This window comes from Sus scrofa, chromosome 12, assembly GCF_000003025.6.
Source record: "Sus scrofa isolate TJ Tabasco breed Duroc chromosome 12, Sscrofa11.1, whole genome shotgun sequence".
NCBI classification, from domain to species: Eukaryota; Metazoa; Chordata; class Mammalia; order Artiodactyla; family Suidae; genus Sus; species Sus scrofa.
In genome coordinates this window covers 21,851,650-21,876,231 of record NC_010454.4, presented here as the reverse complement: position 1 = coordinate 21,876,231, position 24,582 = coordinate 21,851,650, and the positions used below count along the sequence as shown (strand labels likewise).

At 53.1% G+C, this 24,582-nt stretch overlaps 1 protein-coding gene across 1 annotated transcript; it reads right to left on the bottom strand.

The window, feature by feature from the left end:
• On the bottom strand, nt 7,021-18,946 carry CCR7 (C-C motif chemokine receptor 7). Its single transcript, NM_001001532.3, has 3 exons — nt 18,885-18,946; nt 12,154-12,206; nt 7,021-9,053 (listed from the first exon to the last, which is right to left on the bottom strand). Exons 1-3 carry the CDS (start codon nt 18,892-18,894, stop codon nt 7,974-7,976), a joined length of 1,143 nt encoding a protein of 380 aa, NP_001001532.1. The 5' UTR covers nt 18,895-18,946; the 3' UTR covers nt 7,021-7,973.

The window sequence follows — 24,582 nt, the reverse complement described above, 5'->3', positions numbered from 1 at the left end:
CCTAAACACCTTGTAAATGCATGTACTATGAATGCCTACCTAGCTGCAGGACCAGCTACAGTGTTTGCAGGGCCCAGCCCCAAAGGAAAATGCTGGGTCTCTTGTTCAAAAATTATTAAGAATTTTCAAATGAAGACAGCTGAGCTTCATATCAGGTGTGGGCCCTTCTGAGCACAGGCCCCGTGTGACTGCTCGGGGTGTGTATATGTGTGACTATGCTGTGTGTGTGTGTGTGTGTGTGTGTGTGTGTGTGAGAGTGGGTGTGGGTGTGGTGGGTGGTGGTGGAGGGGGGCTGGGCATGAAATCTGAGCTCTCTCCTCACCACCCCCAGGCCAGGCCCCAGGCAGCTGCTGGGGTCTATCAAAGGAAAGGTGTGTTTTATTTTTGGCGCCTTGGCTGCCTCCTTCCACAGTGCCCCAGGGAGGCTTTTGTTTTACTGCCTGGGTGACAAGCACTTCCCTTCACCTGCTGCCACGGTGGCCCCACCAGAAACCACAGCTGGGGGTGGGGCAGCTTCCTCAGCCCCTCACCCACTCACTCTGGGCCTCTTCCAGGCAGCAAGGACGCCGATGACGTGCCCAGAGCCCCGTCTGGCTGACCCCACCCAGACAAGGTACCTGGCAGCGCTTGGGAGCTGGAGGCGATGGTGGAGATTATAGAATCCAGCGCCCTCATCTCACGGCTAAGGAGGACGAGGCCCAGAGAGGGGAGCTGACCTGCCCGTGTTACCCACTCTGCCTATGGCAGAGCCGGGACAATCAGCTCCCAAGCATAAAACCCCACAGGGCGGACCTGTGCAGGAAGCCTGTGGGGAGAGCAGGGCTGCTGCCTAGTGTGGGGGTCACATCCCCCTGGGCCGGTGAGGCTCTGTCTTTGTTATTTGCTTTTCCTTCTTCCTAAGTCAGAGCTCGTCGTCCAGGGGGTTTGGGAACAGTGGCTGTACCTAGCACAATGGCTGGCACAAAGGAGGGGCTCCATACATTTTTGGTCGTGAATAAAGAGTTATTTCTTTGGCCCCGTAAAGGAGTGGCCAGAGTGTGGGCTTTGAAAGCCAGCTGGAACTGCCCGAAATCAGGGTAGCAGTGTGACTTCGACAGACTTCCTTAACCCCTCTGAGTCTCAATTGCCTATTTTCTATTTTTCTTCCTTCCTTCCTTCCTTTCTTTTTTTTTTTTTTTTTTCTGTCTTTTTAGAACTGCATCCGCAGCACATGGAGGTTCCCAGGCTAGGGGTCGAATCGGACCTACAGCTGCTGGCCTACGCCACAGCCACAGCCACAGCCACAGCCACACCAAATCTGAGCCATGTCTTCAACCTACACCACAGCTCACAGCAACACTGGATCCTTAACCTACTGAGTGAGGCCAGGGATCGAACCCACAACCACATGTTTCCTAGTCGGATTTTTTTCCATGGTGCCACGATGGGAACTCCATCAACTGCCTATTTTCTAAATGGGACTCTAGGAGTTGCCGCTGTGGTATAGTGGGTTAAGAATCTGGCTGCAGTGGCTCCGGTGGCTGCAAAGGCACAGGTTCAATCCCTGGCCCGGAACAGTAGGTTAGAGGATCCGGTGTTACCTCAGCGGCAGTGTAAGTCACAGTTGTGGCTCGGATTTAACCCCTGGCCTGGGAACCTCTGTATGCTCCGGGTGCAGCCATTAAAAAAAAACAATAATAATAAAAATAAAATAAAATAGGATTCTAGTAGGGATATTGTGAGAATTAAATGGCATAAGATACGATGCTTAGTACAGTGTGTAGCACATGATAACATCCTAAGGAAGCTGTAGTTATTCTTGCTAGCTGTGTTACCGCAGGTGAGTTACACAAGCTCTCTGAACCTCAGTTTCCTCACCTGCTGTCACAGAATTCAGCAGGAGGTGGTGTATCTAGCACAGTCCTGGCACATCATAGGCACTGGGTACCCATAAGCCCGTCCCCACTTCGAACTTAATACAGCCCCTCCCCTCGCCCCGCCTTCTTTGAGGTTCTGTTCTCTGAGGCTCTGTTTCCTGCATCCCTTCCATCACCCTCCACTCCTCGTCCCCCCCGCCCCCCCGCTCCCCTGCTATCACCCGGCTCTGTCTGACTCTCCCAGCAGTGAAAGCTCACAAGCTCCAAGTAGCCCAGGGTCTCCCCAAGGCTATGCGGGCCTGGGTGGGGTGGGGCCCAAACAGGTGTACTTCTTGGACGAAAGCCCAAGTTCTGCCTTTGACGGGATTGGAGGATCCCCAGGGGGGAGGGTCCAGGTCTGTGTCTTGTTCTGGGAGGGGCCGGCCGAGGGATGTATCCATCCGCCCAGAGCCTTCCATCCTTCTCCCACTCCCTTTTCCCTGGACTCCCGAGCTTGCTCACTGGGCAGGTGAGCATCTCTGAAGTGGAGGTGAGCTGAGCAGGTGTGCGGTGGAAAGAGGGGTCGGTGCGGGTGAGCCGGCGGTGTTCAGGGAGTAGGCTGCTGGGGAGGAGGGGTTGGAGGCAGAGTTGGTGCCCCTGTGGGTGGCTTCTGGTGCCTGGCTTGACCCCTGGGCTTTGGCTATGCCCCCCAAGTCCCCCTAGTCCGGGGAGAAGAACGCACGCCTTGGGCTTTGCATGTGATCAGGTTGAGGCTCGGCACCGAGTGCCTTTTGCGTAAACCATACAAGATAAATGTGCCCGCGTTCCCAGGCCTCTTTTTAAACATTGGGAAAGAGGTTGGGGACATTTCATCCGCAGCATCTGCAGAACTTCACAGTGTCAGGTATTTACTCAGACCAATGATCAACTCTTCTGTCCCGAGCAAGCACTGACCTTGGCACCGGGAGGATCCTGGGACCAGTCCTGTTTCCTCTCCTGCCCTCTTGCCCTCCTACTGTCTGACCTTGAGACCTACTGCCTGAGAGGGAATGGGGCCGGCAGCCCCAGGCTAAGCCCGCGGGCACCCTGCCCTGCAGGGAAATGTTTATTTATTCAACGATGAGAACCTGGAGTTCACGCTGTGTAGTGGTCATTGTGACGCATAGAGCAGCCCAGCCAGTGGATTCCCCGGGGATGGGTGAACTACAGACAAAAACAAGGCTATGTTGAAGTCCCTGTTGTGGCTCAGCGGGTTAAGACCCTGACGTAGTGTGTCCCTGAGGATGCAGGTTCAATCCCTCTCATCCTTAGACCACCCTGGCCCTCCTTCCCCCTGCCTTCTGCTCATCACTCAGAATTCCTTCCCTCTCCCCATCTCATCTGCCTTAACCCCCACCGCAGAGGCCAGCTTCCTCTCCCTCCAACAGTTCCCTCTCAATATAGAAATGCAACTGCGACCCCAACTCCCAGAGAAAGCCCTTTCTTGCTTTTTTTTTTGCATTTTTAGAATTAAAGTATAGTTGATTTACAATGTTGTGCAAATTATTTGTTGTACAGCAAAGCAACCCAGTCACATATATATACACACACACACACATTCCTTTTCTCTTTTTTTTTTTTTAAGGCTGCACCGTGGCATATGGAAATTCCCAGGCTAGAGGTCTAATCAGAGCTACAGCTGCTGGCCACAGCCACAGCCACAGCCACGCCAGATCCAAGCCACGTCTGCGACCTACACCACAGCTCACGGCAATGCCGGATCCTTAACCCACTGAGCAATGCCAGGGATCGAACCCACGTCCTCATGGATACTAGTCAGATTTGTTTCTGCTGAGCCATGACGGGAACTCCTATATATTCCTTTTTTTTTTTTCTTAAAAATTTTTTTTTTGATTTATATTTTTTAAATTACTGAATGAATTTTATCACATCTATAGTTGTACAACATTCCTCTTCTTCCGTCTTCCGTCATGGTCTATCCCAAGAGAATGGATGTAGTTCCCTGTGGAGAAGGTCCTTTCTTAGAAAGAACAGTTGCCTGATTTCTTTTGGACTTGCTGCCGTATGTCTTTTGCATTTTGTTCTCCCTGATCTTGTGGCAAAGGTGGGCACTACCGGAGGGGAGAGGGGACCTGGCCACAGGACAAGAGGGATGGGACCTGCCAGAGAAGAGCTAGGCAGTCTGGGAGGAGGCTGGTGTGTGCCAGGGTGGATGCGTAGGGATGTGTGAGTGAGAATAGGAGGGTGGGGGGAAGAGCTCTGGGGCTTGGGAACCCAGGTTCGAGTTTCGCAGTGCCAAGAGCTCGTGAGAGACCTCAGGCAAGTCCTTTCCCTCTCAGGGCCTCAGTTGACTCATCTGCATAATGGGTGGGCAGGGGAGACTAATCTCAAAGCTGCTCCAGCTCGATTTATAAAAATGTATGGGGAAGGAAATGAATTTGGTTTCCTTGTAGTTAGTGGCTTTTTTTTTTTTTTAAGCTATCATTTATTAAAAGTCTTTTTTTTTTTTTTTTTTTTTTTGCTTTTTAGGGCCGCACCCGCAGCATATGGAAGTTCCCAGGCTAGGGGGTGAATCAGAGCTGCAGCTTCCAGCCTACACCACAGCCACAGCCATAGCAACTCAGGATCCGAGCTGCGTCGTCTGTGACCTACACCACAGCTCACGGCAATGCCGGATCCTTGACCCACTGAGCAAGGCCAGGGATCAAACCCGCTTGCTCATGGATACTCGTCAGGTTTGTTTCTGCTGCACCACCATGCGACCTTCTTATTAAAAGTCTTAATAATTACCAAGAACACTTTTTTTTTGTCATGCCCACAGCAAATGGAAATTCCTGCGCCAGGGATCAAACCTGAGCCACAGCAGTGACCTAAGCCTCTGCAGTGACAGTGCTGGATCCTTAACCCACTGTGCCACAAAGAAACTCCCACCACCAACACTTTTGTACAGATTTCTAAGCATTGTATATACATATGAATTCATTTACCCCTCACGACAACCCTTGGAGGTAGGTATGGTGATCAACCCCATTGTACAGATTAGGCAATCGAGGCACAGAGAGTGCAGCTGAGATTCAAACCACGCAATCTGGCTGCCCAGTCCTTGCTCCTCACACCGCACTTAACATTCCAGGCGCGGTGCTACATGTTTGCCAAATGCTGTCCATTCTGCAGTTGGGAAATCTGAGACTCAGAGGCGTTGAGCAACAGCTGAAGGTCACACAGCTGGGAAGCAGCAGAGATGAGATTCACCGCTGGCCGGGCTCCAGAGACTCTGCTCTCCCCCGCCTGCCTCCTGTAGTCCTGCCAGATCCTCAGGCCCCCAAAGCGAGTTTATCTACTATCCCTGGGTTGTAATATCATCCCTTAAAGCAAGTTAGTTCCTCCTTCTGGACCTCAGCTTTCCCAACTAGAGAATAACTGGGGTTGGACCAGCCGATTTTTGAGGTCCCTTGGAGTTCTGCAAGTCTGTGACTTGAGAGGTTGGGGCTTCTGGCCAATATGGCAGATCTGTAGCCTGGGGTTGTTACTAGGGAGGATGGGGGGGCGGGTTGCAGAAGAGGGGCTGGAGGTGGAAAGAAGTGGGGGAACTGCAAGAGAGGCAGCGGGGCCGTGGGGGCTGTGAACCTGGGGAGGTGGGGCAGGGCTATGAAGAAGATGACAGAAAGAGAGAGAAAGAGAGGCCGGGGGAGGAGGAGTGAGGGCCTTCCTTCTTCCCAGCACCCCCACCGCCCACCCCAAATTCAAGTCAGGCATGTGAGAGAACTGGGCGAGGGAGCGGGGAGCAGGTCAGCAAACGGCCAAGGTCAGAGCTTCCGAGATACAGCAGTTTGGGGAATGAACGCTGCTGGGAGTTTTGTAAATGCTTGGAGATGTCCAATTATTTTAGAAAAATGTATCGATGCCGAGGTGGCGTGTTTGTGCGGTTGGCCTGGCTTCCTGTTCATGATTGCTCTGTTACATTCCTCCCCTTCAGGAACCCAGGATCATTTTCCCATCTGGAACCTCACTAGCATGTGCACGTCAGCGGCCCCCACACCCCCACACCCCAGTCCTGGTCGCCTCGGGGGGGCCCCCCCAGTGGCCCTGGGGTCACCCCTCCCGCCCCATGGCTCTCGCACCCTCGAAGCTGCACCTGTTAATATTTAACGCGGCTGCTGGTGCCACGGCTCCACGCTGCTGTGCCTGTGCCAGGGTCATCCTTCTCAGGGCATGGGTGCCCGTCTCGGAGGCCAGCTGACAAGTGGGGCCCAGGGCATCCCGAGGAGGGAGGTCATGTGATGTGCTTATGAGATGAGAGAAGGGGCTTCATTACCAGGCAGGCTCCGTTTCCAACCAGGCTCTTTTCACTTTGGAAAATTGATGGCATCACCTTTTGCATGAGGGCCTCAGCTCCCCCCACCTCCAACCGAGCCCCTGTAGCACCGCGCCCTTCGGACACTTCCTCATACGTCACAGTTCGGACTAACCTCTCTGGCTTGGAGAAGTCGGGGTCTGGGCTGCCATCAGGGCACCTAGTGACATGGATACTAGACTTGTGGTGGGGACAGTGGCGGTTCCTCCATCCTTGCCCCTCCACGGCTGGTACCCACACCACAGAAGGCCCGTTGCTGCGACGATGCTGTTGGCAGGGAAGGTTATGGGCGGACCTGGCTCTCGAGCATCCTGCAAAGGGTGCAGCCTATCACAGGGTCCCATCCCAAGCCCAGGATCCAGGATGTTGTGGTAGATGGAGGCCAGGGAGAGGCCCTCCCTCTGAACAGCAATTTTGAGAGCCAGAGGGGACCCATCAAAGGTCCGGGGCCCTAGGTCCAGACTGAGCTGGAACAGAGCAGCAGGATGGTGTGTAAAGGTGACCAAAGCTCCGGGACAGTTCCCAGCCATGGAGGTGACAGGGATAACTGGGTTCTTTTCAAACCAGCATCTCTGGGCCACTGCTGATCGCGCAAGCTTGGGTGCCATCCCATGAGCGCCTCGGGCCCTCCTTGCCCTTCTCTGCCTCTCTGGCCTGTGCCCTTGGAAGGGCCCAGAGCAAAGCTCAGCAGACCTCGTGGCTCTGAGGCCCTCCGAGCAGCGAGGCCTGGGGGAGAAGAGGGATGAGGGGGGGACGTCAGGCGGGGTGTGGGGCTTGCAAAACAAGAACACTCTCATTTGCTATTTACCAAAAAATATTTTTTTCCCTTTCTTTTAAAGCTGTTGTTTCCTCAAAGGAAAACTTTTATTTGTGTACGAGTAAAACGTGCTCTCTTCATGACTTGAAAGCAGAACAGGATGAGAGATTTTTTTTTTTGTCCCCGTCTAGCAAAGAACAAAGCAGCAGCTCTTTGGCCTGCAGCGGCCGGCACTGTCACCCACCCCTGGCCCCCTGACCTTCCTCCTGGCGCTCTCCTCCCACCCTAGCAGAGCTGAGACCTGAGATGGGCCGGCCTCAAGTCCTCTGTGCCCCAGAGCCCTGGCCTGTGGGGAAACACCACATCCCTTTGGCCTGGAGAGCCTGGGAGGCAGCAGCCTGAGGAGAGGCGGCAGGCGAGGGCGCTCGGGACGCTTGGAGCTTGTTTCTTGCTGGCTCGGATGACAGCGGAAAAAGAGAGATGGAGGGAGGGATTCCGAGAGTTGGTTGGACCCCTTCGCGTCCCCGTCCCCCTCCCCCTGCCCAGGCAAGAAGTCGCCCCCCCCTGTCTCTGGTCGCCTTGCTTTCTGGAAGAGGCTGCCTCCGCCCTTGCATCTCGGGGAGGGCTTCTTTCGAGGCCAGAGGAAGAAGGTGCCAGGTCCCCTCCACCAGCCTAGCTCTCACCAACGCCTGCCCCTTCCCCCCGGAGGGTGTGAACTTGTCTTGGACCCTTGGTTTTGGGTGTGGGGACGGCGGCCTTGCTCTTGGAGTGTGGCAGGAGCTGGGGTGGCTCCTCCGCCACCCGTTTCTTGGCAGCCTGGGTTGAGGTAGCTAGGGTCGGGCTTCCTCTGTCTTCCGTGGCCTTGGGCTTTTCATCACGCGAGAAACCAGAATGGCCAGAACCGCCTTTCCTGCAGCGGCCGTCGGGTTCGGAGTCCCACCATCGCCCCCTCGACCCTGGGGTGGGGGTGGGGTGGGGGTGGGGGTGTCCCTGGGAGAGGAGCCTCTGGTCCAGGCGGAGGAGCCTCCTAGGGGGAGAAGGTGGTGGTGGTCTCGGCCTCGGCGCTCATGGAGGACCGCCGGGTGTGCCGGCACGAGGACCACTGGCGCAGCCGCTCCTGGCTGAGGCAGCCCAGGTCCTTGAAGAGCTTGAAGAGGTCGCTGCGGAACTTGACGCCGATGAAGGCGTACAAGAAGGGGTTGACGCAGCAGCGGACGCACGCCAGGCTGTAGGTGACGTCGTAGGCGATGTTGAGCTGCTTGCTGAGCTCGCAGCTGGTGCCGCTGGTGATGTTGAAATTGGCCACCGTCTGGGCCAGGACCACGCCGTTGTAGGGCAGCTGGAAGGCCACGAAGACCACGACCACGGCGATGATCACCTTGATGGCCTTGTTGCGCTCGAAGTTGCGCGCCTGGAGCAGGGTGCGGATGATGACGAGGTAGCAGAAGCTCATGGCCACCAGGGGGATCAGAAAGCCCACCACCATCTGGGCCACCTGGATGGTGATCAGGGCCTCCACGTGCTCGGTGATGAGGGAGCACCGGAGCGCCTGCTCGCTGCTGCTCTTCTGGGTGCCGCTGTACAGCAGCTCCGGCGTGGACAGCACCATGGCCAGCATCCAGATGCCCACGCAGGAGAGCTTGCTGATGAGAAGCACGCGGGCACGGTGGCGGTGCGCCGACACGGCCTGCACGATGGCCACGTAGCGGTCGATGCTGATGCAGAGAAGCAGAAGCATGCCGCTGAAGAAGCTGATCTTGTAGATGCCGAAGATGAGTTTGCAGACGTGGACTCCGAAGACCCAGGACTTGGCCGCGCTGTATGCCCAGAAGGGAAGGGTCAGGAGGAAGAGGATGTCGGCCACGGCCAAGTTGAGCAGGTACGTGTCGGTCATGGTCTTGAGCCTCTTGAAATAGATGTAGGTCAGCATGACCAGCCCGTTGCCCAGCAGGCCCACGAAGCAGATGATGGAGTACATGACCGGGAGGAACCAGGCCTTAAAGGTCCGCACGTCCTTCTTGAAGCACACGGACTCGTACAGCGTGTAGTCCACCGTGGTGTTGTCGCCGATGTAGTCGTCCGTGACCTCATCCTGGCACAGGCACACCTGCGGGGAGGGACCCAGGGGACACGCCGTCCCGCTTAGCTAAGCGGATCTAGCCCCCACTGCCCTGGGATTGTCCAGAGCCCCGGTTTCAAACTCTGCTCAGCATCACCTGCACATTCTCAGATACCCACCAAATCAAGCCTCTCAGGGGCTGGGGGCCCAGGAATCACCTTTTCTAAACTTCCCAGGGGATTCTGTGGTTTGACTTTGTGTTTCCTACATTTCGACATGCAGGAGGTCCCGTCGTGGCTCAGCAGAAATGAATCTAACTAGCATCCACGAGGACGCAGGTTTGATCCCTGGCCTCACTCAGTGGGTTAAGAATCCAGCGTTGCCTTGAGCTGTGGTGTAGGCTTGGATCCTGAGGTGCTGTGGTTGTGGCGTAGGCCGGCGGCTACAGCTCTGATTGGACCCCTAGCCTGGGAACCCCCATATGCCGTGGGTGCAGCCCTAAAAAGACAAAAAGACCCCCCCCAAAATTTCAACATGCATATGACCTAGGGGATCTTGTCCAGATGATTTCAGAGGCCTGGTGCAGTTCTGATAAGTAGCCAGGGTCTGATTTTTCCAGCTCAGAGAGACTTGACCTGACACGTGCAGACAGTGAACCGGAAAGAGTCTGGGCTTTGGGGTCTCGTGAGCCTGGAGCTGGTTAAACACACTTCAGCTCTCCAAGCCTCAGCTTTCTCGTCTGTGAAATGGAGATAGGTGCCTCTCCATGTAGTTGCTGCGAGCTTCCTCACCCAGGTTCTGGCACCATTGTGTCTCCATGGAGGTTTTATTTGGCCCACAGGAAGCTCCAGGAGAGTGGGATTGTGTGTCTTTCTTTCTGAGCCTCTTTTGGCACCTTGTAGAAAGAACTTTCTGGTGGAGGAGGCTCTACAAAAACACCCCAACTTTTGAGGGCAAATGGCTCGTGGGCTAATGTTGAGTGAGAAGAGAGGAAGGCAAAGCCCCATTAAGAGGCCACAAAGCCCTGGTCTGGGGCAAGCTGCTGAGATCCTAGGTGGTGAGCGACTTGAAGACTTACGGATCCCCAGGGCCCGAGGCACAGCACCCCACATGCAGCGGGAGCTCCGGCGTTGTGGGCCCAAGCACTGACCTCCACGGCTCTCTCAGGAGCGGATGGTGGGGCCGCAGCCGCAGCTGTGACAGAGTCTTCTCGGGCCCAGAAAGGAATCGCAGTCCTGTCTCCACCCTCCCTCTGTGCTGCCATCCCCCCCACCCGCTTGCTGTCTCTTCTGGCAGATCCCAATCAGCCGGGCTCAGCTGCTCTGGGCTTTTTTTAGCCTAACTGCAGGGCTGGGTGAAGGTTCAGGCAGCCTGTTGTGATTTTATCAATGAAGGAGAGGGGACAGCCATAGCTGAGCTGTCCGGGCTGGGGGCTGGGCTGGAGGAGAGCTTCCGGAAGCTCCTGGCCCTTCCTCTGAGAATTGGGCCTTGGGCAGCTCCATGGGATAGACTGTCATAAATTGTGGAATTGGAGGGGCTCTAGAGATGAGAAAGGGGGGCTCTGGGAGAAGCGATGGAGCCGCTCAAGGTTACTCAGCCAGCAGGGGACCCCAGTTTCCTGGCTTCCCTGCATCCTGTCTCTTTCTCACGTCCACATTCCAGACGCTGCCTGGGGACAGGCTGAGGACCAGATCATGTCCAGGAGCCTTTTCTGGGGAGCATGGCTATTTCGAGAAGAAATGTCGGTGGCAACCCCTTTTCCCTTTTCTGGGTGCAGTCACCACCTGGGAGTCCTGGAAGAGGCTGGCTGCCCTCGGTCACTCAGGGTAAGGCCCCGAGGCCTCAGTCTGGGGTCCCAGGACATGAGGGGGTTCTGGGCCTCGGAGAGCTGTACACCCGGCCTCCACCAAACGTACTTCCCACCGCCCCATCCTGCCTCCTCTTTCCTTCTTTATATCCGCCCCCTCACCAGGGGCCACCAGGTTTGACGTCTCTGCAGCCCACAGCCCCACCACATCCTGCCCCTTTGAGCCACCCCCACACCCCTGCCCCTCAAAGAGAAGGATGAGCCCAGCTGTCCCTCGTCCCTTCCCCAACCTTCCAGGCTCCACTGGTAGCGCTCCAGCCCCTCCGGAGCCCTGGAAACCGGGGAGGAAGGGGAGGGAGTGGTGATGGGCCGGGGGCCAGGCTGTGGGCTGCCGCCCAAGCTCCAGGGGGCCTCTGGGATGGGGTTTTGGGAGCAGTGCCCAGCCTGGGGCCTGCCTCTGGCCGGAGCTCCTGGAAAGCTGCCTCTCTGGCCTGCAGAGCCTGGGGAAGAGCCAGAATCTGAGGCACAGCCTCTCCAGCTCTGGCCTCAGCCGCCCCCTCCCTCTCCAAGTGAGCTCCCCCACCACCAACAAATGGGGGAGCAGCGACTCCCTGAGTTAGTTTCTTCTAACTCTGGTACTTGGTGGGGGCAGATTTTCTGTCTCCAGTTCTGGGGTTAAGAAGCTGAAACCTGTAAACTGGGGGTGGGGGGTGGGGGTGAGGGTGCTTTGCTCCCACAGAGCTCAGGGCTCTCAGAAAGGATGTGCTCCAGGCCCCCCATCCCCTGCCCCCCACTGCCACCATAGAGGCTCAGGGCTTGGAACAGTTTCTTTGTTTCAAAAAGGGGACTGGGCCTTCAGGGGAGCCTCTGGCTGGAGGCTGGGGGAGGGAGGCCTCTCGGGTGATAAGATAAAAACCAGCTCACATAGGAAGATTAACAGGCGTGGGTGTGGTTGCAAAACCCAGGAACCTCACCGCTTTTGCTTTTGGCAGCTCTTCTCTCTCCAAGAACTCAAAGAACTCAGGTGGAGCCCACGTTTCTGTCTCCAGGATGGGGTGCGGGAAAGTGGGCTGGGGAGGGGAGGTAACTTGCTTCCCCCCACGTTTTCACGTAAACGGAGTAAAGGAGGTGCAGGGAACCCCTGTGGCTTTCTAGGGTCCCTCAGCAGATAGAGAGGGGCAGCCATCAGCTTCATGAATGGCAAATGGGTGTCTGGGTCTGTTTCTTTCCAGTAAATGCCCGGTGGTTCCACCAGAACCCCAGGGCTGGGGTCGGGAGAGGGCTGGGCTCAGGGAAGAGGGCGTGGGGGCCGGGAGGGAGTGTCCTTGACGGCGACCTCACCTGGAAAATGACAAGGAGAGCCACCACCAGCAGGCTCTTCTTCATAGGCTTCCCTGCAGGGGACAAGGTGAGAGTTAGTGCTTGGCCAGGATGGCTCTCGGTGATGAAAAAGGGCCACGGAGACGGGAGCCTGTGGGGAACTCAGCACACACTCCAGGCGCCATGTTTGCCCGGAACCCGGCCGTGCCTTGGGGCCCCGGGCCCAGGTTCTCTGCCCTCGCCTCCTTTCCCGCTGCACTCCCCAAGGTCCTGCAAAGGAGCTGGATCCGAGGCAGACTACCCTGCCCCTGGCTCTGGGCCTCTCCTGGAGTGGGGAAGCCCACTCAGGCTTAGACCACCCTTCAAGGCTGAGCTTTACCTGACCTTGACTCCTGGGTCAGAGAGGCTCCCTCATGCTCCAGGTTATACAGGAAACAAAGCCCCAAAGTGGAGGTGGTGGAAATGGTGTATGTGTGGTGTGTGTGTGGTGTGGTGTGGTGTGGTGTGTGTGTGTGTGTGGTGTGGTGTGGTGTGGTGTGTGTGTGGCGCGTGTGTGGTGTGTGTGTGTGTGGTGTGTGTGGTGTGGTGTGTGTGGTGTGGTGTGTGTGTGGCACATGTGGTGTGTGTGTGGTGTGGTGTGGTGTGTGTGTGTGTGGTGTATGTGTGTGTGTGTGGTGTGGTGTGTGTGTGGCGCATGTGGTGTGTGTGTGGTGTGGTGTGGTGTGTGTGTGTGTGGTGTATGTGTGTGTGTGTGGTGTGGTGTGTGTGTGGCGCATGTGGTGTGTGTGTGGTGTGGTGTGGTGTGTGGTGTGGTGTGTGCGTGGTGTGTGTGTGTTGCACACTGCTGGGGTGCCAGGAGCCAGTGGGGAGCATTTCTCCTGAACCCAGGTGAGTGGGCAGCCACATGTGAAGCCCTGAGAGTTTTCTGAGGGAGGCCGGCTGAGGAAGAATTTCGCAGAGCTCGATGGCAGACTGCTCCTTCCTGGCCTCTCAAGGACAGATAGGAAGGTTCCTGGGGGACCCACGAGGCTTTGCCGCAGCCAGTCATCCAGCTGACATCCAGCCAGCGCTGACCGGCTGTCCACCTGGCCCACCCACGCCGACAGCCTGCCTTTGGGGCCGGAACCTTGTCCCTTCTACCCAGTGCAGACCCAGCACTGAGGGGGTTCCCGGGGAACTGTGTGCTGCTGAGTGAATGAATGAATGAATGAATGTCCGGCTTGCCCTTCTTCCAAGGTGCCCTGAGGGGACCCTGCCCTGTGGCCCTGTGGGTAAAATGGAGACTATTCCCTGTGGTAGCTACCCCCCCCCTTTTTTAGGGCCAAACCCTCAGCATATGGAGGTTCCCAGGCTAGGGGTTGAAGGAGCTGCAACTGCCAGCCTACACCACAGCCACAGCAATGCCAGATCTGAGCCTTGTCTTCCACCTACACCACAGCTCACAGCAATGCTGGATCCTTAACCCACTGAGCGAGGCCAGGGATCGAACCTGCATCCTCCTGGATACTAGTCTGATTTGTTTCCACTGCGCCACAACAGGAACTCCCTCCCTTTTTTTTTTTTTTTTTTTTTTTTTTTTTGACTGAAGTGTGTAGATGCATTTTCTCTCCTTTAACTTTTTTCATGGGAGATGGTGAGAGGGAAGCACGCTGGCTGTGGGAAGGGCCCTTGCCTGACTTGCCCAGAGCAGGGTCAGAGCCTCAGCACTTTCTGGAAGCTAGGAGGCTCTCCTTGGGTCTGAACAGCAGGTTGGGACCCCAGGTTCTCCCTAGGCCTCTTGTGGGACCTGGTGGCTCAGTCTTGCTTTGTGGCTGAGCTGAATCCTGGACCCAGAACTTATCTCCTCCGAGGCCTGAGCAGGGCGCACAGTTCACCAGGTAATTTATATGGAAGCTGCGTCTCACTTAACAGCCTGGGAGCCATGCCCTCCTCACCTTTGTAGCTCCCTTCCTATAACTGGACTGGCCCACAGGAGAGACTCAGTAACCGTGATGCCAGGAATGAGTACAGGGCAGGACTAGCCCAGCCCACTGCACCTCCAGTTTCAGAAGGGTCAATAGAGAAATGCTTGGGACCCTTCTTCTGGCCCCTTCTGGGGACTGGGGGGCCGGGTTCTAGCAAGCAAGAGGTTCTGCTTCCCAAGAAGCAGCGCAGCAGTCTCAGGGAGTCTGTGTCCTTGACCACAGCGCCACCTGCTGGAAATATCGTGGCACGACACCCAAGTTGCAGTATCGCTCGGGAGAGTGTGCCTAACGCCGCCGGATTCTGGGCTTGGGGGATTCTGGGGAACGGGGCGAGGACATGGAGCCACATAAATAAACAAGTACTTCTCCCGAGTTATGCTGCATGCTACTGCGAGACACACCTTCCTAAAGCGCAGCTCTGAAGTCAACCCCCATCGCGCCCTCCTCCCAAATCCTTAGGACCTCTCTACCCAGCCGTAAGCGTGATGCTCAGATACCAAGCGTGGCAGTCAAGCCCGCCTCTGTCTACTTGCACCTGCCTTGGTAGCTGTGTCTTCTATTTCTGGGGACGGGCACCCACTGTCCCATCATCCCTAGCTTGCACTTGAGTATTTGCAGACCTGGGGGCGGGAGGCAGGAATGGATCCCGTGCAACATCACCGCTCCTTTCCCTCATCGCCTGTTCTGGCCGAAATACCCCGCGAGCCCCTGAACCTTGAGTCCCCCTCTCTACCTCTAAGCACACTCTCTTCAGGGTCCAACGCGCTGCCCGTCCTCCACTGACTCATCTTGGTGTGAAGCGCTCGAGGTTTCTTTGAACACGTACACGTCTTTCGGTTACTCTAGAGAAAGCCCGCTCTGACTGTCAGTGAGAACCGAGAAACCTCAAGGTTTTGATGTCACAACGGGTGAAATACGAGGAGCAAGAGTTGTGTTTCTATTTTACTCCATCAATCCCCTCTCTTGGGCCCTGGCCCAGTTCTTCACCTCAGTCTGGGGGAGGGGAGGGGAGGAGGGGGGGCTGGGGTGTGGGTATAGATGGGGTCTCATTCCAGGTGTGCTGGAGATGGTAGATGGGCTGGGATCTTACAGGACCAGAATAGGCTGTTTTCAAGACAGGTGACCAAATTGGAACTTATGGAAACTCTGGTGTGGGTGGCAGAGGGGGGGCCTGGTCAACGGCCTTGACTCAAATTATTTCTGTCTGTTACAAAGTCATAAAGCAACCGACCTTGGGCAGCAGCCTGGGTAGAACCAGAGAAGCTGGGCATCTCCGGGGGTTGAGGAGTGGTTGACTTATGTGTTGGGTGTTTTCTGAGTTCTTGAGTTTCTAGTAATGATCACAATGAGAAGGAAATTCCCTAGAACTCCAACCTTAGCTCCCAGCTAGAGAAACTAGAGATTAGTAACTTTCCCAGAGTCATACAACTGGCCATTAGTGGGGCTGGGCTTTGAATCCATCTAACTTCAGAAATCACACCCCTAACTTCTCTTCCCTGCTGTCGCTCTGGCTTCATGTACCTCTTCTTCCTAACATCCTGTGAGTTACCTCTTGGGAGTCCCATTCTATATTCCAGAAAAGAGAGACCCAGAGAGGTTAAGCCACTTGTCTGTGATCACACAGCTGCTAAGCGATGGATCTGAAAACTGAATGGCCCTCGTGCTCCTTCCTTTCTGATGAGCCTGCTGTGTTTAGGGGCCTGTGTGGAGCATAAAGGGAGGCCTCACTCTTCTCCATCCCCCTGGCCACCCGGTTCTGTTGCTTCTCTCCCCAAATATCTCAGAGCTGGCCCCTGACAGAAGGCTTTGTGCTCCGGAGTTCCTCTGAAACACAAGTCATGTCCTTTAACTGCCCTAGTTGAAATAGAAAACTCTTCACTGGCTCCTCATTGCTTTCAGGAAAAAGCAGTAATGTTTTAGCAACGCCGCATGGAATCTTAAAGATCAGCCCACCTGTCCTTCCTTCTGACTCTCTTCCTTCCCTCCTCGTTGGCATGGCCGGTTCTTTCTACCCTCCTCAGCTTGCTTCTTTCTTGTCTCCACTAGCTTTGGCCAGAGCTGACCAGCTGGGAGCCTGCAGTCTGAGTCCCCAGGATCTTCTGCTTGGCTACTTGGAGTTTGCAAAAGCAAACAAACAAAATGGATCTGGATGCCTTTATGTGGGGCTTATACCCTCCGCGAATCAATTCCCTCCCCTCCCCTCCATTTACTACATCTTATGCCCATTCCCTCAATGACATTATTGGTCTCTGATGGTGATCAAGTTTGCTCCCCCTGCCGCCTCCTGGACCCCTTGCTCCTCCTTGTCTGGTGTGATAACTCCTGCACGTCCTTCAAAACCCAACCTAAATGCTCCCCTGACTCATATTCACTGTTCTCTTCTTGGAGTTTCATAATCAACCTGCTCTTACCCCACTTGCACTGTCTCTTCCCCTGGCTTGCAGTGGTTTATTGACATCATGTGTTTCTTCCCCAACACCAGACTGATCGTGTCTGAATTCCTCCACCGTGGCAGTTGCCTGAAAGTACCGAGCAAAGAGGAGAGATTTCCTAACTGCTCCCCGCAGCCAGGCTCCCCGAAGGCCAGGAGGGATTGGCCCTGAATTCCTTCAGCATCCCCTCTACTGCCATGCCTGCAGGAGATGAGTTTCTCCCAGCTCGTTTTTCTCTTCTCTGCTTTCTAACCAAGGAAGATTCTAACTGAGGTCTTAGGCCCCATTTCTTGAAGATGGGGAAGGTGCCTCAGGGTTGCTCATTCAAATCATGAAAAAGACCAGCTCAGCCTTGCTGGGTGTTTTCATTTTGTGTAACAGAAACTTGGCCGACAAAGAGAGAGAAACAGATCCTTCGTGGTCCACCCGCCGTACCAACGGCTAGAGCCCCAGAGACTGATCTGAGCAAAGCACCTCAGTGGTGTCCCCTCCTACCAGTATTTGGAGCTCAGCCAGCCGGCCGTTGGGGCGCTCTCGAATTGAGTGAAGCAGTGGAAACATCCCTTTCTCCTGGACCAGAGGTGTCCTGCCCTAAAGGAACCTTCTTCCTCGAATTAATGCCCGTGAATCTGGCATCACCCCACCTAGTCCTGGAAGAGACCCCTCCATGCTGCCCCGGGCCTGCTCTCACGGCTCGTTGAGTCTGCCGTGTGCATCTCTCCGACTCTGTGCTCAGTCATTTCATGGCTGGTCATTGACTGAAGCTTAAGATCAACTATGGCGGGAAAATTTACACCGTGGAAATTGGCATGCACTACAATTCAGGGGAGCCGGTTTTGCAGCCTTTATCAGCACACCACGGGGACCTGCTTGCCTTCCTTTGTGGAGGTCAAACCCAGAGGCAGGAGTGGGGTCTCTAAGGGATGACATCTGCATTCTGGGACTGCGGTCAGTGTGGGTGGGCGTCTGGGGAGTGGGATTAGAGGGCAGGCTGCTGGGAGGAGGGGACGTTGGAAGAGGTTTTTAAAAAACTAAAATGAGACGTTCCTGCTGTGGCGCAATGAGATCAGTGGTGTCTTGGGAGCACTGGGCCACGGGTTTGATCCCGCACGGTGGGTGCTGCAGCTTCAGGTTAGTTTGCAACTCCAGCTCGGATCTGATCCCTGGCCTGGGAACGCCATATGCCTCAGGGTGGCCAATAACACCCCTCCCATCAGAGTCTTTGATGCCATTCATTCATTCACTCCACAGACATTTTCTGCTCATGTCCCCAAAACACCTGGGGATCAGAGGTGCGAGAATCAGACCTTGCCAGCTCAATGGGACAGCCCCTTTAGCCCTTCGATGGCTGTTCGCCAGGCCCACCCAGGGTTCTGGGTGGGAGAGAAAAGCAGGCATGAAGGCAAGAGGCTGTGGTGTGGTGGGGAGGGGTGAGGACAGCACAGGGAACCTTCACTTTTTAAAGCCAACCCCTTGTGGCTTTGAGGCTGCCGTGGTGCTTTGCTTGCTGGTGAGAATGAGCTGCCCAAGAACCTGGCCTTTGTAGCCTCAGCTGAGATTTATAAGTGGGGGCCTCCAGAGCTGGATGAACGCCCCCAGGACCCCCTTAGGGCATCCCTTGGATTCCCTCTGGTTAAGAGGTTAGAAGAGAGGTCGGGCTTTTTCAAGGAAAGAGTCAGCTCCCCAGGTAGAAAAAGTGAGTGGGGCTGGGGGCTGTGCTGGAGGCCCTGGCTTCCCCCCAGTGTCTCATTTCAGGCTGCCCACCCAGCCTTTGACTTGCAAGAGGCTCGCCGGTGGCAGCGGAGAGAAAAGACACACCGCTTGCGGGGTGTTGCCTGGCTCCCTCTGCACAACGCCCTCACCTTTAATCTGCTCTTCCTTGTAACCCCAAGAGAGCAGAAAGTCTAGTCTCTATTTAGCAGGGGAGAAAGGTGGGAATCAGAGGGGGAATGGAGGGTCCGGGGCCCTCCAAGGAGAATTTCCTCGGTTGAAACAGGTCCCAGAGAGCCTCACCCATCAGCCTGGTCTGAGACTGCTTGAGTGCTGTCTAGATCTCCAGCAACGCCAGCCTGGCCGCCTTTTGCAATCCCTACTGCTCCGGAAAGATACGACCTCCTTGACTTTCCTGGGGTCAGTGGCCACTCCCTGCCCCAGGCCTGAAAAGGTGCACCCTTGGTGCCTGGGAGAACAAAGTGGTATTCCGGGAGTAGCCACTGATCCCCACCAAAGCCACTTGATTCCTCTGGGAGGCTCCCCCAGGTCTTCCACCCCCCCCCCTCCATTCCACAAGATCGGTCTGGGTGATGAAAGGCCCCCAGTTGCTGTTCTTTCTCACCCCGGGGGGAGGCTCACTCACCCAGGTCCATGTCACTCTTGGCTGCTGAAACCACACAGGAAGGTTGTGCCGGGCCTCTGTCTGGGGAGGAAGTGGTAGGAGCCCCTTTTAAGCTGTGAGAGGAGCCACCCTCTTCCCTGCCCCTCCCACCCCGCTCCTCCCTCCAGTCCCGCCTCACTTGGGGTCTGGACTCAGGTGCCTTCTGGGACCAAGGCGTGTGAGGTGTAGGAGAAAGTGACAGAGAGTGACGGTCCCACTCACTCATCATAGGATCATGAATCATCAGGTTATTTACATTCAAAAAGCCCCCAAGGCAGGCCATCTGATCCCAGACAGGGGCCCAGCCCAAAGCAGGGGAGGGGGGGCCATTTATTGATTGGACACCTGTTTCTAGCCTGAGTACCACGTGCCCGGGGTAAGTGAGAGATCCATCCCTGTCCTTCCCTTGCCTGCTCAGCTTCACAGACTACGATTCCCAAACTTCTCTGCCCCCTGGCTTTTGGGCTGGTTTGGCCAATGGGAGGCACTGACAGATGGTAGAAGCCAAAAGGGTAGGGATGTGGCAGGGTGTCTCTTTTTCTCCCTTTTTCCTTTTTTTTTTTTTTTTTTTTCCTTTTTCTTTTTGCTTTTGAGGGCCACACCTGCAGCATGTGGAGGTTCCCAGGCTAGGGGTCTAATCGGAGCTGGAGCTGCTGGCCTACACCAGAGCCACGGCAACGCCGGATCCTTAACCCACTGAGGGAGGCCAGAGATCGAACCTGCAACCTCATGGTTCCTAGTCAGATTTGTTTCTGCTGTACACAACGGGAACTCCTTTTCTTTTCTTCTTTCTGTTTCCTTTTCTTGCCTTCTTTCTTTTCTTCTTCTTTTTTCTTTTTCTTTGGAGACATGCGGAATCAAACCTGCACCACAGCAGTGACCTGAGCCATAGCCGTGACAACACGATCCTTAACCCGCTTTTGTGGTCTGCTGTATGGATCTACTCCATGTTGTTTATAAAAAATGCTGCCAGGTACAGTCATATATAAGTTTTCGTGTGGACATAAGCTTTTATTTCTCTAAAGTCCATATCTAGGAGTGAAATTGCTGGGTCACATGGTAACTCCATGTTTAATATTTTGAGGAATTGTCCAACTTCTCCCAAAGTGGCATCACCATTTTATTTCAAAATATTTATTTATTTAAACTGATGCATGGCATGTGGAGCTCCTGGACCAAGGGATCAGATCCCAGCTGGTGTTGCCACCTAAGCCACAGCTGAGACAACCTCAGATCCTTAACTCACTGTCCGGGGCCAGGGACTGAACCCGCATCCCAGCGCTCCCAAGACCCTGCCGTTCCCATTGCACCACAGCGAGATCTCCTTATTTATTTATGTTTTAGAGCTGCACCTGTGGCATATGGAAGTTCCCGGGCTAGGCGTCCAATCGGAACCACGGCCACCAGCCACAGCCACAGCAACACGGGATCCGAGCTGTGTCTTTGACCTACACCACAGCTCACTGCTGGTTCCCTGACCCACTGAGTGAAGCCAGGGATCCAACCCGCATCCTCACGGATATAGTCAGATTCATTTCTGCTGTGCCACCAGGGGAACTCCGATTGTCCATCTTTATGATTCTAGCCATAAAGTTTTCTTTCTATTTATATCCTTTGCTGTAGCTCCCGCTGTAGTGCAACAGAATTGGTGGCATCTCTGCAGCACCAGGACACCAATCCCTTGCCTGGCACAGCGAGTTAAAGCATCCGGCGTTGCCTCAGCTGCTGTGTGGGTCACATCCCTAGCCTTGCAACTCCATATACCTTGGGGCAGCCAGAAAAGAAAAAAAATTTTTTTCCCGTTTTTATTTTTTTAATCATTTTTAAAATTAAAAAAATTTTTTTGGGAGTTCCCGTCGTGGTGCAGTGGTTAACGAATCCGACTAGGAACCATGAGGTTGCGGGTTCGGTCCCTGCCCTTGCTCAGTGGGTTAACGATCCGGCGTTGCCGTGAGCTGTGGTGTAGGTTGCAGACGCGGCTCGGATCCCGCGTTGCTGTGGCTCTGGTGTAGGCCGGTGGCTACAGCTCCGATTCAACCCCTAGCCTGGGAACCTCCATATGCCGAGGGAGCGGCCCAAGAAATAGCAACAACAACAACAACAACAACAACAAAAGCAAAAAAAAAAAAAAAATTTTTTTGGCTGCACCCATGGCATGTGGAAATTCCTGGGCCAGGGATCAAACCCAAGACACAGCAGTAACCTGATCCTAAAGCTGGATCTTTAACCTGCTGAGTCACCAGGGAACTCCCAATCCTTTGCCCATTTAAAAATTGGATTATTTGCTTTTTATTGTTGAGTTGTAAGTGTTCTTTACATATTCTGGATATAAACTCTCTATCAGATATATAACTTGTAAATACTTTCTTCCAGTCTGCGGATTTCTTTCACTTTCTTGATGGTGTCTTTTGAAGCATAAAACTTTTAAATTTTGAGGTCAAATTCTTTTTGTCACTTGTACTTTTTGTGTCATATCTAAGAAACCACTGCCTAATTCAAGTTCACGAACATTAATTTTTATGTTTTCTTCAAAGAATTTTATAGTTTTAGTTGCCATTTAGCGCTGATTCATTTTGAGTTAATTTTTGCTTATCATGCATATTCCCTTCTATTCCTATTTTTTTTTTTTTTTTGTCTTTTTGCCATTTCTAGGGCCGCTCCCGCAGCCTATGGAGGTTTCCAGGCTAGGGGTTGAATCAGCGCTGTAGCCGCCGACCTATGCCAGAGCCATAGCAATGCAGGATCTGAGCCGCATCTGCAACCTACACCACAGCTCATAGCAACGCCGGATAGTTAACCCACTGAGCAAGGGCAGGGTTCGAACCCGCAACCTCATGGTTCCTAGTCAGGTTCATTAACCACTGAGCCACGATGGGAACTCCCCTATTCCTATTTTGTTGGCTTTTGCTAAATGCCTTTTTTGTGTCTATTGAGATGATCTTTTTTTTTTTTTTTTTTTTTTGGCTTTTCGTCTATTAAATATTACAGAGGTTGATTTTTGTATGTTGAACCTATCTTGAATTCCTGGGATAAACCTCTTAGTCATGCTGTATAATCTTTTTCTATATGTTGCTGGATTTACTGAAAATTTTTGCGTCTGTGTTTATAGAGGATGTTGGACTATAGTTTTATATTCTTGTGATGTATTTTTGTGGCTTTAGTATCAGGGTAAGTCTAGTTGAAGGTTTGCTAATTTTGGTGATCTTTTCAGCATGCTAACTTTTAACTTATTGATTTTTCTCTGTTTCTCCTATTCTCTATTTCCTGTATTTCCATTCTAGTCCTTGTTATTTCATCTTTTCTGCTTGATTTAGGTTTAGTTTGCTCTTCTTGTTCTGATTTCCTAAGGTAAAGTGTTAGGTTCTTTACTTGATATCTTTCTCCTTTTTTTTCTAATATAGGCATTTACAGCTGTAGATTTCCCTCTAAGCACTGCTTTGGCTGTATCGCATACATTTTGATATTTTATGTTTTGATTTTCATTCATCTTTAAGTATTTTCCAATTTCCCTTCTGAATTCTTTTTAGACCCATTGATTATTTAGGGGTGTGTTGCTTAATTTTCACTTATTTGTGAATTCTTCAAATTTCCTTCTCTTATTAACTGTGATCAGAGAATGTATTTTGTATGCTCTCATAATTTTAGATTTATTGAGATTTGTTTTACATCCTAACGTATGGTCTATCCTGGAGAGTTCCCTGTGCCCTTGAGAAAAATGTGTGTTTTTCTTTTGTTGGGTAATGTATTCTATATATGTCTGACCGATGCAGTTCATTCATAATATTTTTTGCAAATTCTATTTCCTTATTCATCTACTGCCTCATTGTTGTATCTGGTGTTGAAAGTAAGGTATTGAGGTCTCTGTGATTGTTGAATTGTGTATTTCTCCTGTTTCTCCCTTCAGGGCTGTCAGTGTATTTTTGGCTTCTGTTGTTTAGGTGCATACATGTTTATTTGCTATGTCTTCTGGAAGGATTGACCCTTTTATCATTATAACATATCCTTTGTCTCTATAAACAAGTTTCGGAGTTCCCGTTGTGGCTCAGCAGAAACGAACCTGACTAGTATCCATGAGGTCATGGGTTTGATCCCTGGCCTCGCTCAGTGGGTTAAGGATCTGCCATTGCCATGGGCTGTGGTGTGGGTCACAGATGTGGCTTGGATCCTCCACTGCTGTGGCTGTGGCGTAGGCCAGCAGCTGCAGTTCATATTCGACTCCTAGCCTGGGAACTTCCGTATGCCTTTGGTGTGACCCTAAGAAAAAAGTTATAAACAATTTTTATCTTAAAGTCTATTTTATCTGGCATTAGTATGTATCACCTTTCCAATTTTTGGATGGGAGTACTGGTTGTAAATTTCTCACCACCAGGATATTTCTTTTCTTTTTTCTTCCTTTTTTAGGGTTACACCCACAGCATATAGAAGTTCCCAGGCTAGGGGTCAAATTGGAGCTGCAGCTGCTGCAATGCCAGATCTGAGCTGCATCTTGTTCAGCTTGTGGCAATGCCAGATCCTTATCACACTGAACCTGCACCCTCATGGATACTAGTCAGGTTCTTAACCCACTGAGCCACAACAGGAACTCTCATCATTAGAATATTTCTTTCCTCTCTCTGCTTCCAGTGGCATCTTCTGCCATAGCTACATGTTTTTAATCCTAGAGTCTATCAGCCAGCCCTTACTTCTGTGGTGCCAGCACTTGATGAATAATCCCCACCTTGGCTCCAGCTCCTGCACTAGTTTCTGAGGTCTGGTAGCACTATCTTCTTCCTATGTGTCTCCAGCTCTAGGGTTGATGACATCTTCCTGCTGTTACTAATCTCTGGTGACCTCATCATCTCTTGTTTGATTTCTTAGCTCTTTTATCACCTGTATAACTGGCTCCCTAAGTTAAGTTTCTTTCGTCTGAAATACCTAGATTGGGTCTTTTTTTGCTTCTACTCTGACTGATGGAAGGTGATTTCTGTTCCCAAGGAATTTAAGGTAAAATAGTCACCCCTTATCCATAGTTTTGGTTACAGTATGCATGGTCAACCATGGTCTGAAGGTATTCAATAGAAATTTCCAGAAATAGGGCAGGGGAGATGTGGGGCCTGTAGTTTTTTCAAGTACGAAGTGAGGATATTGGATTTCCTAGGAGATACCTAAGCTTTGGCCTCTGAGGCCCTGAAGTGCAGAACTTTCTTGTGGCACCCTGCCCACTGCTGAACCTCTCTCTGTTATTCCAAATCCCCCAAAAGGAGGCATGAGAAGCCCTCCCAGAACTGGAAATTTCCTTACATTCTAAAGGTTTTTTTTTTTTTTTTTTTTGGTCTTTTTGCCATTTTTTTTGGGCCACTCCCACGGCATATAGAGATTCCCAAGCTAGGGGTTGAATCAGAGCTGTAGCCTCCGGCCTATGCCAGAGCCACAGCAATGCAGGATCTGAGCCGCATCTGCAACCTACACCACAACTCACGGCAATGCCGGATCCTTAACCCACTAGCAAGGCCAGGGATCGAACCTGCAACCTCATGGCTCCCAGTTGGATTCGTTAACCACTGAGCCACGACGGGAACTCCCTTCCATTCTAAAGGCTTTGGCTGCTCCCATCAGTGGCACTTGGAGTCCTCCTGCTTTTAGGGATGTGAGCAATCTCTTGAACCAGGAGGAAAAGACTCTCAGGGGTTATATCTGGGTA

Excerpts from the sequence above, each read along its gene's own strand:
- CCR7 (NM_001001532.3), bottom strand. Across the intron at positions 9,054-12,153 it reads CTCTCCTTGTCATTTTCCAG|GTGTGCCTGTGCCAGGATGA; the intron begins GTGAGGTCGCCG and ends CCCTCCCCGCAG.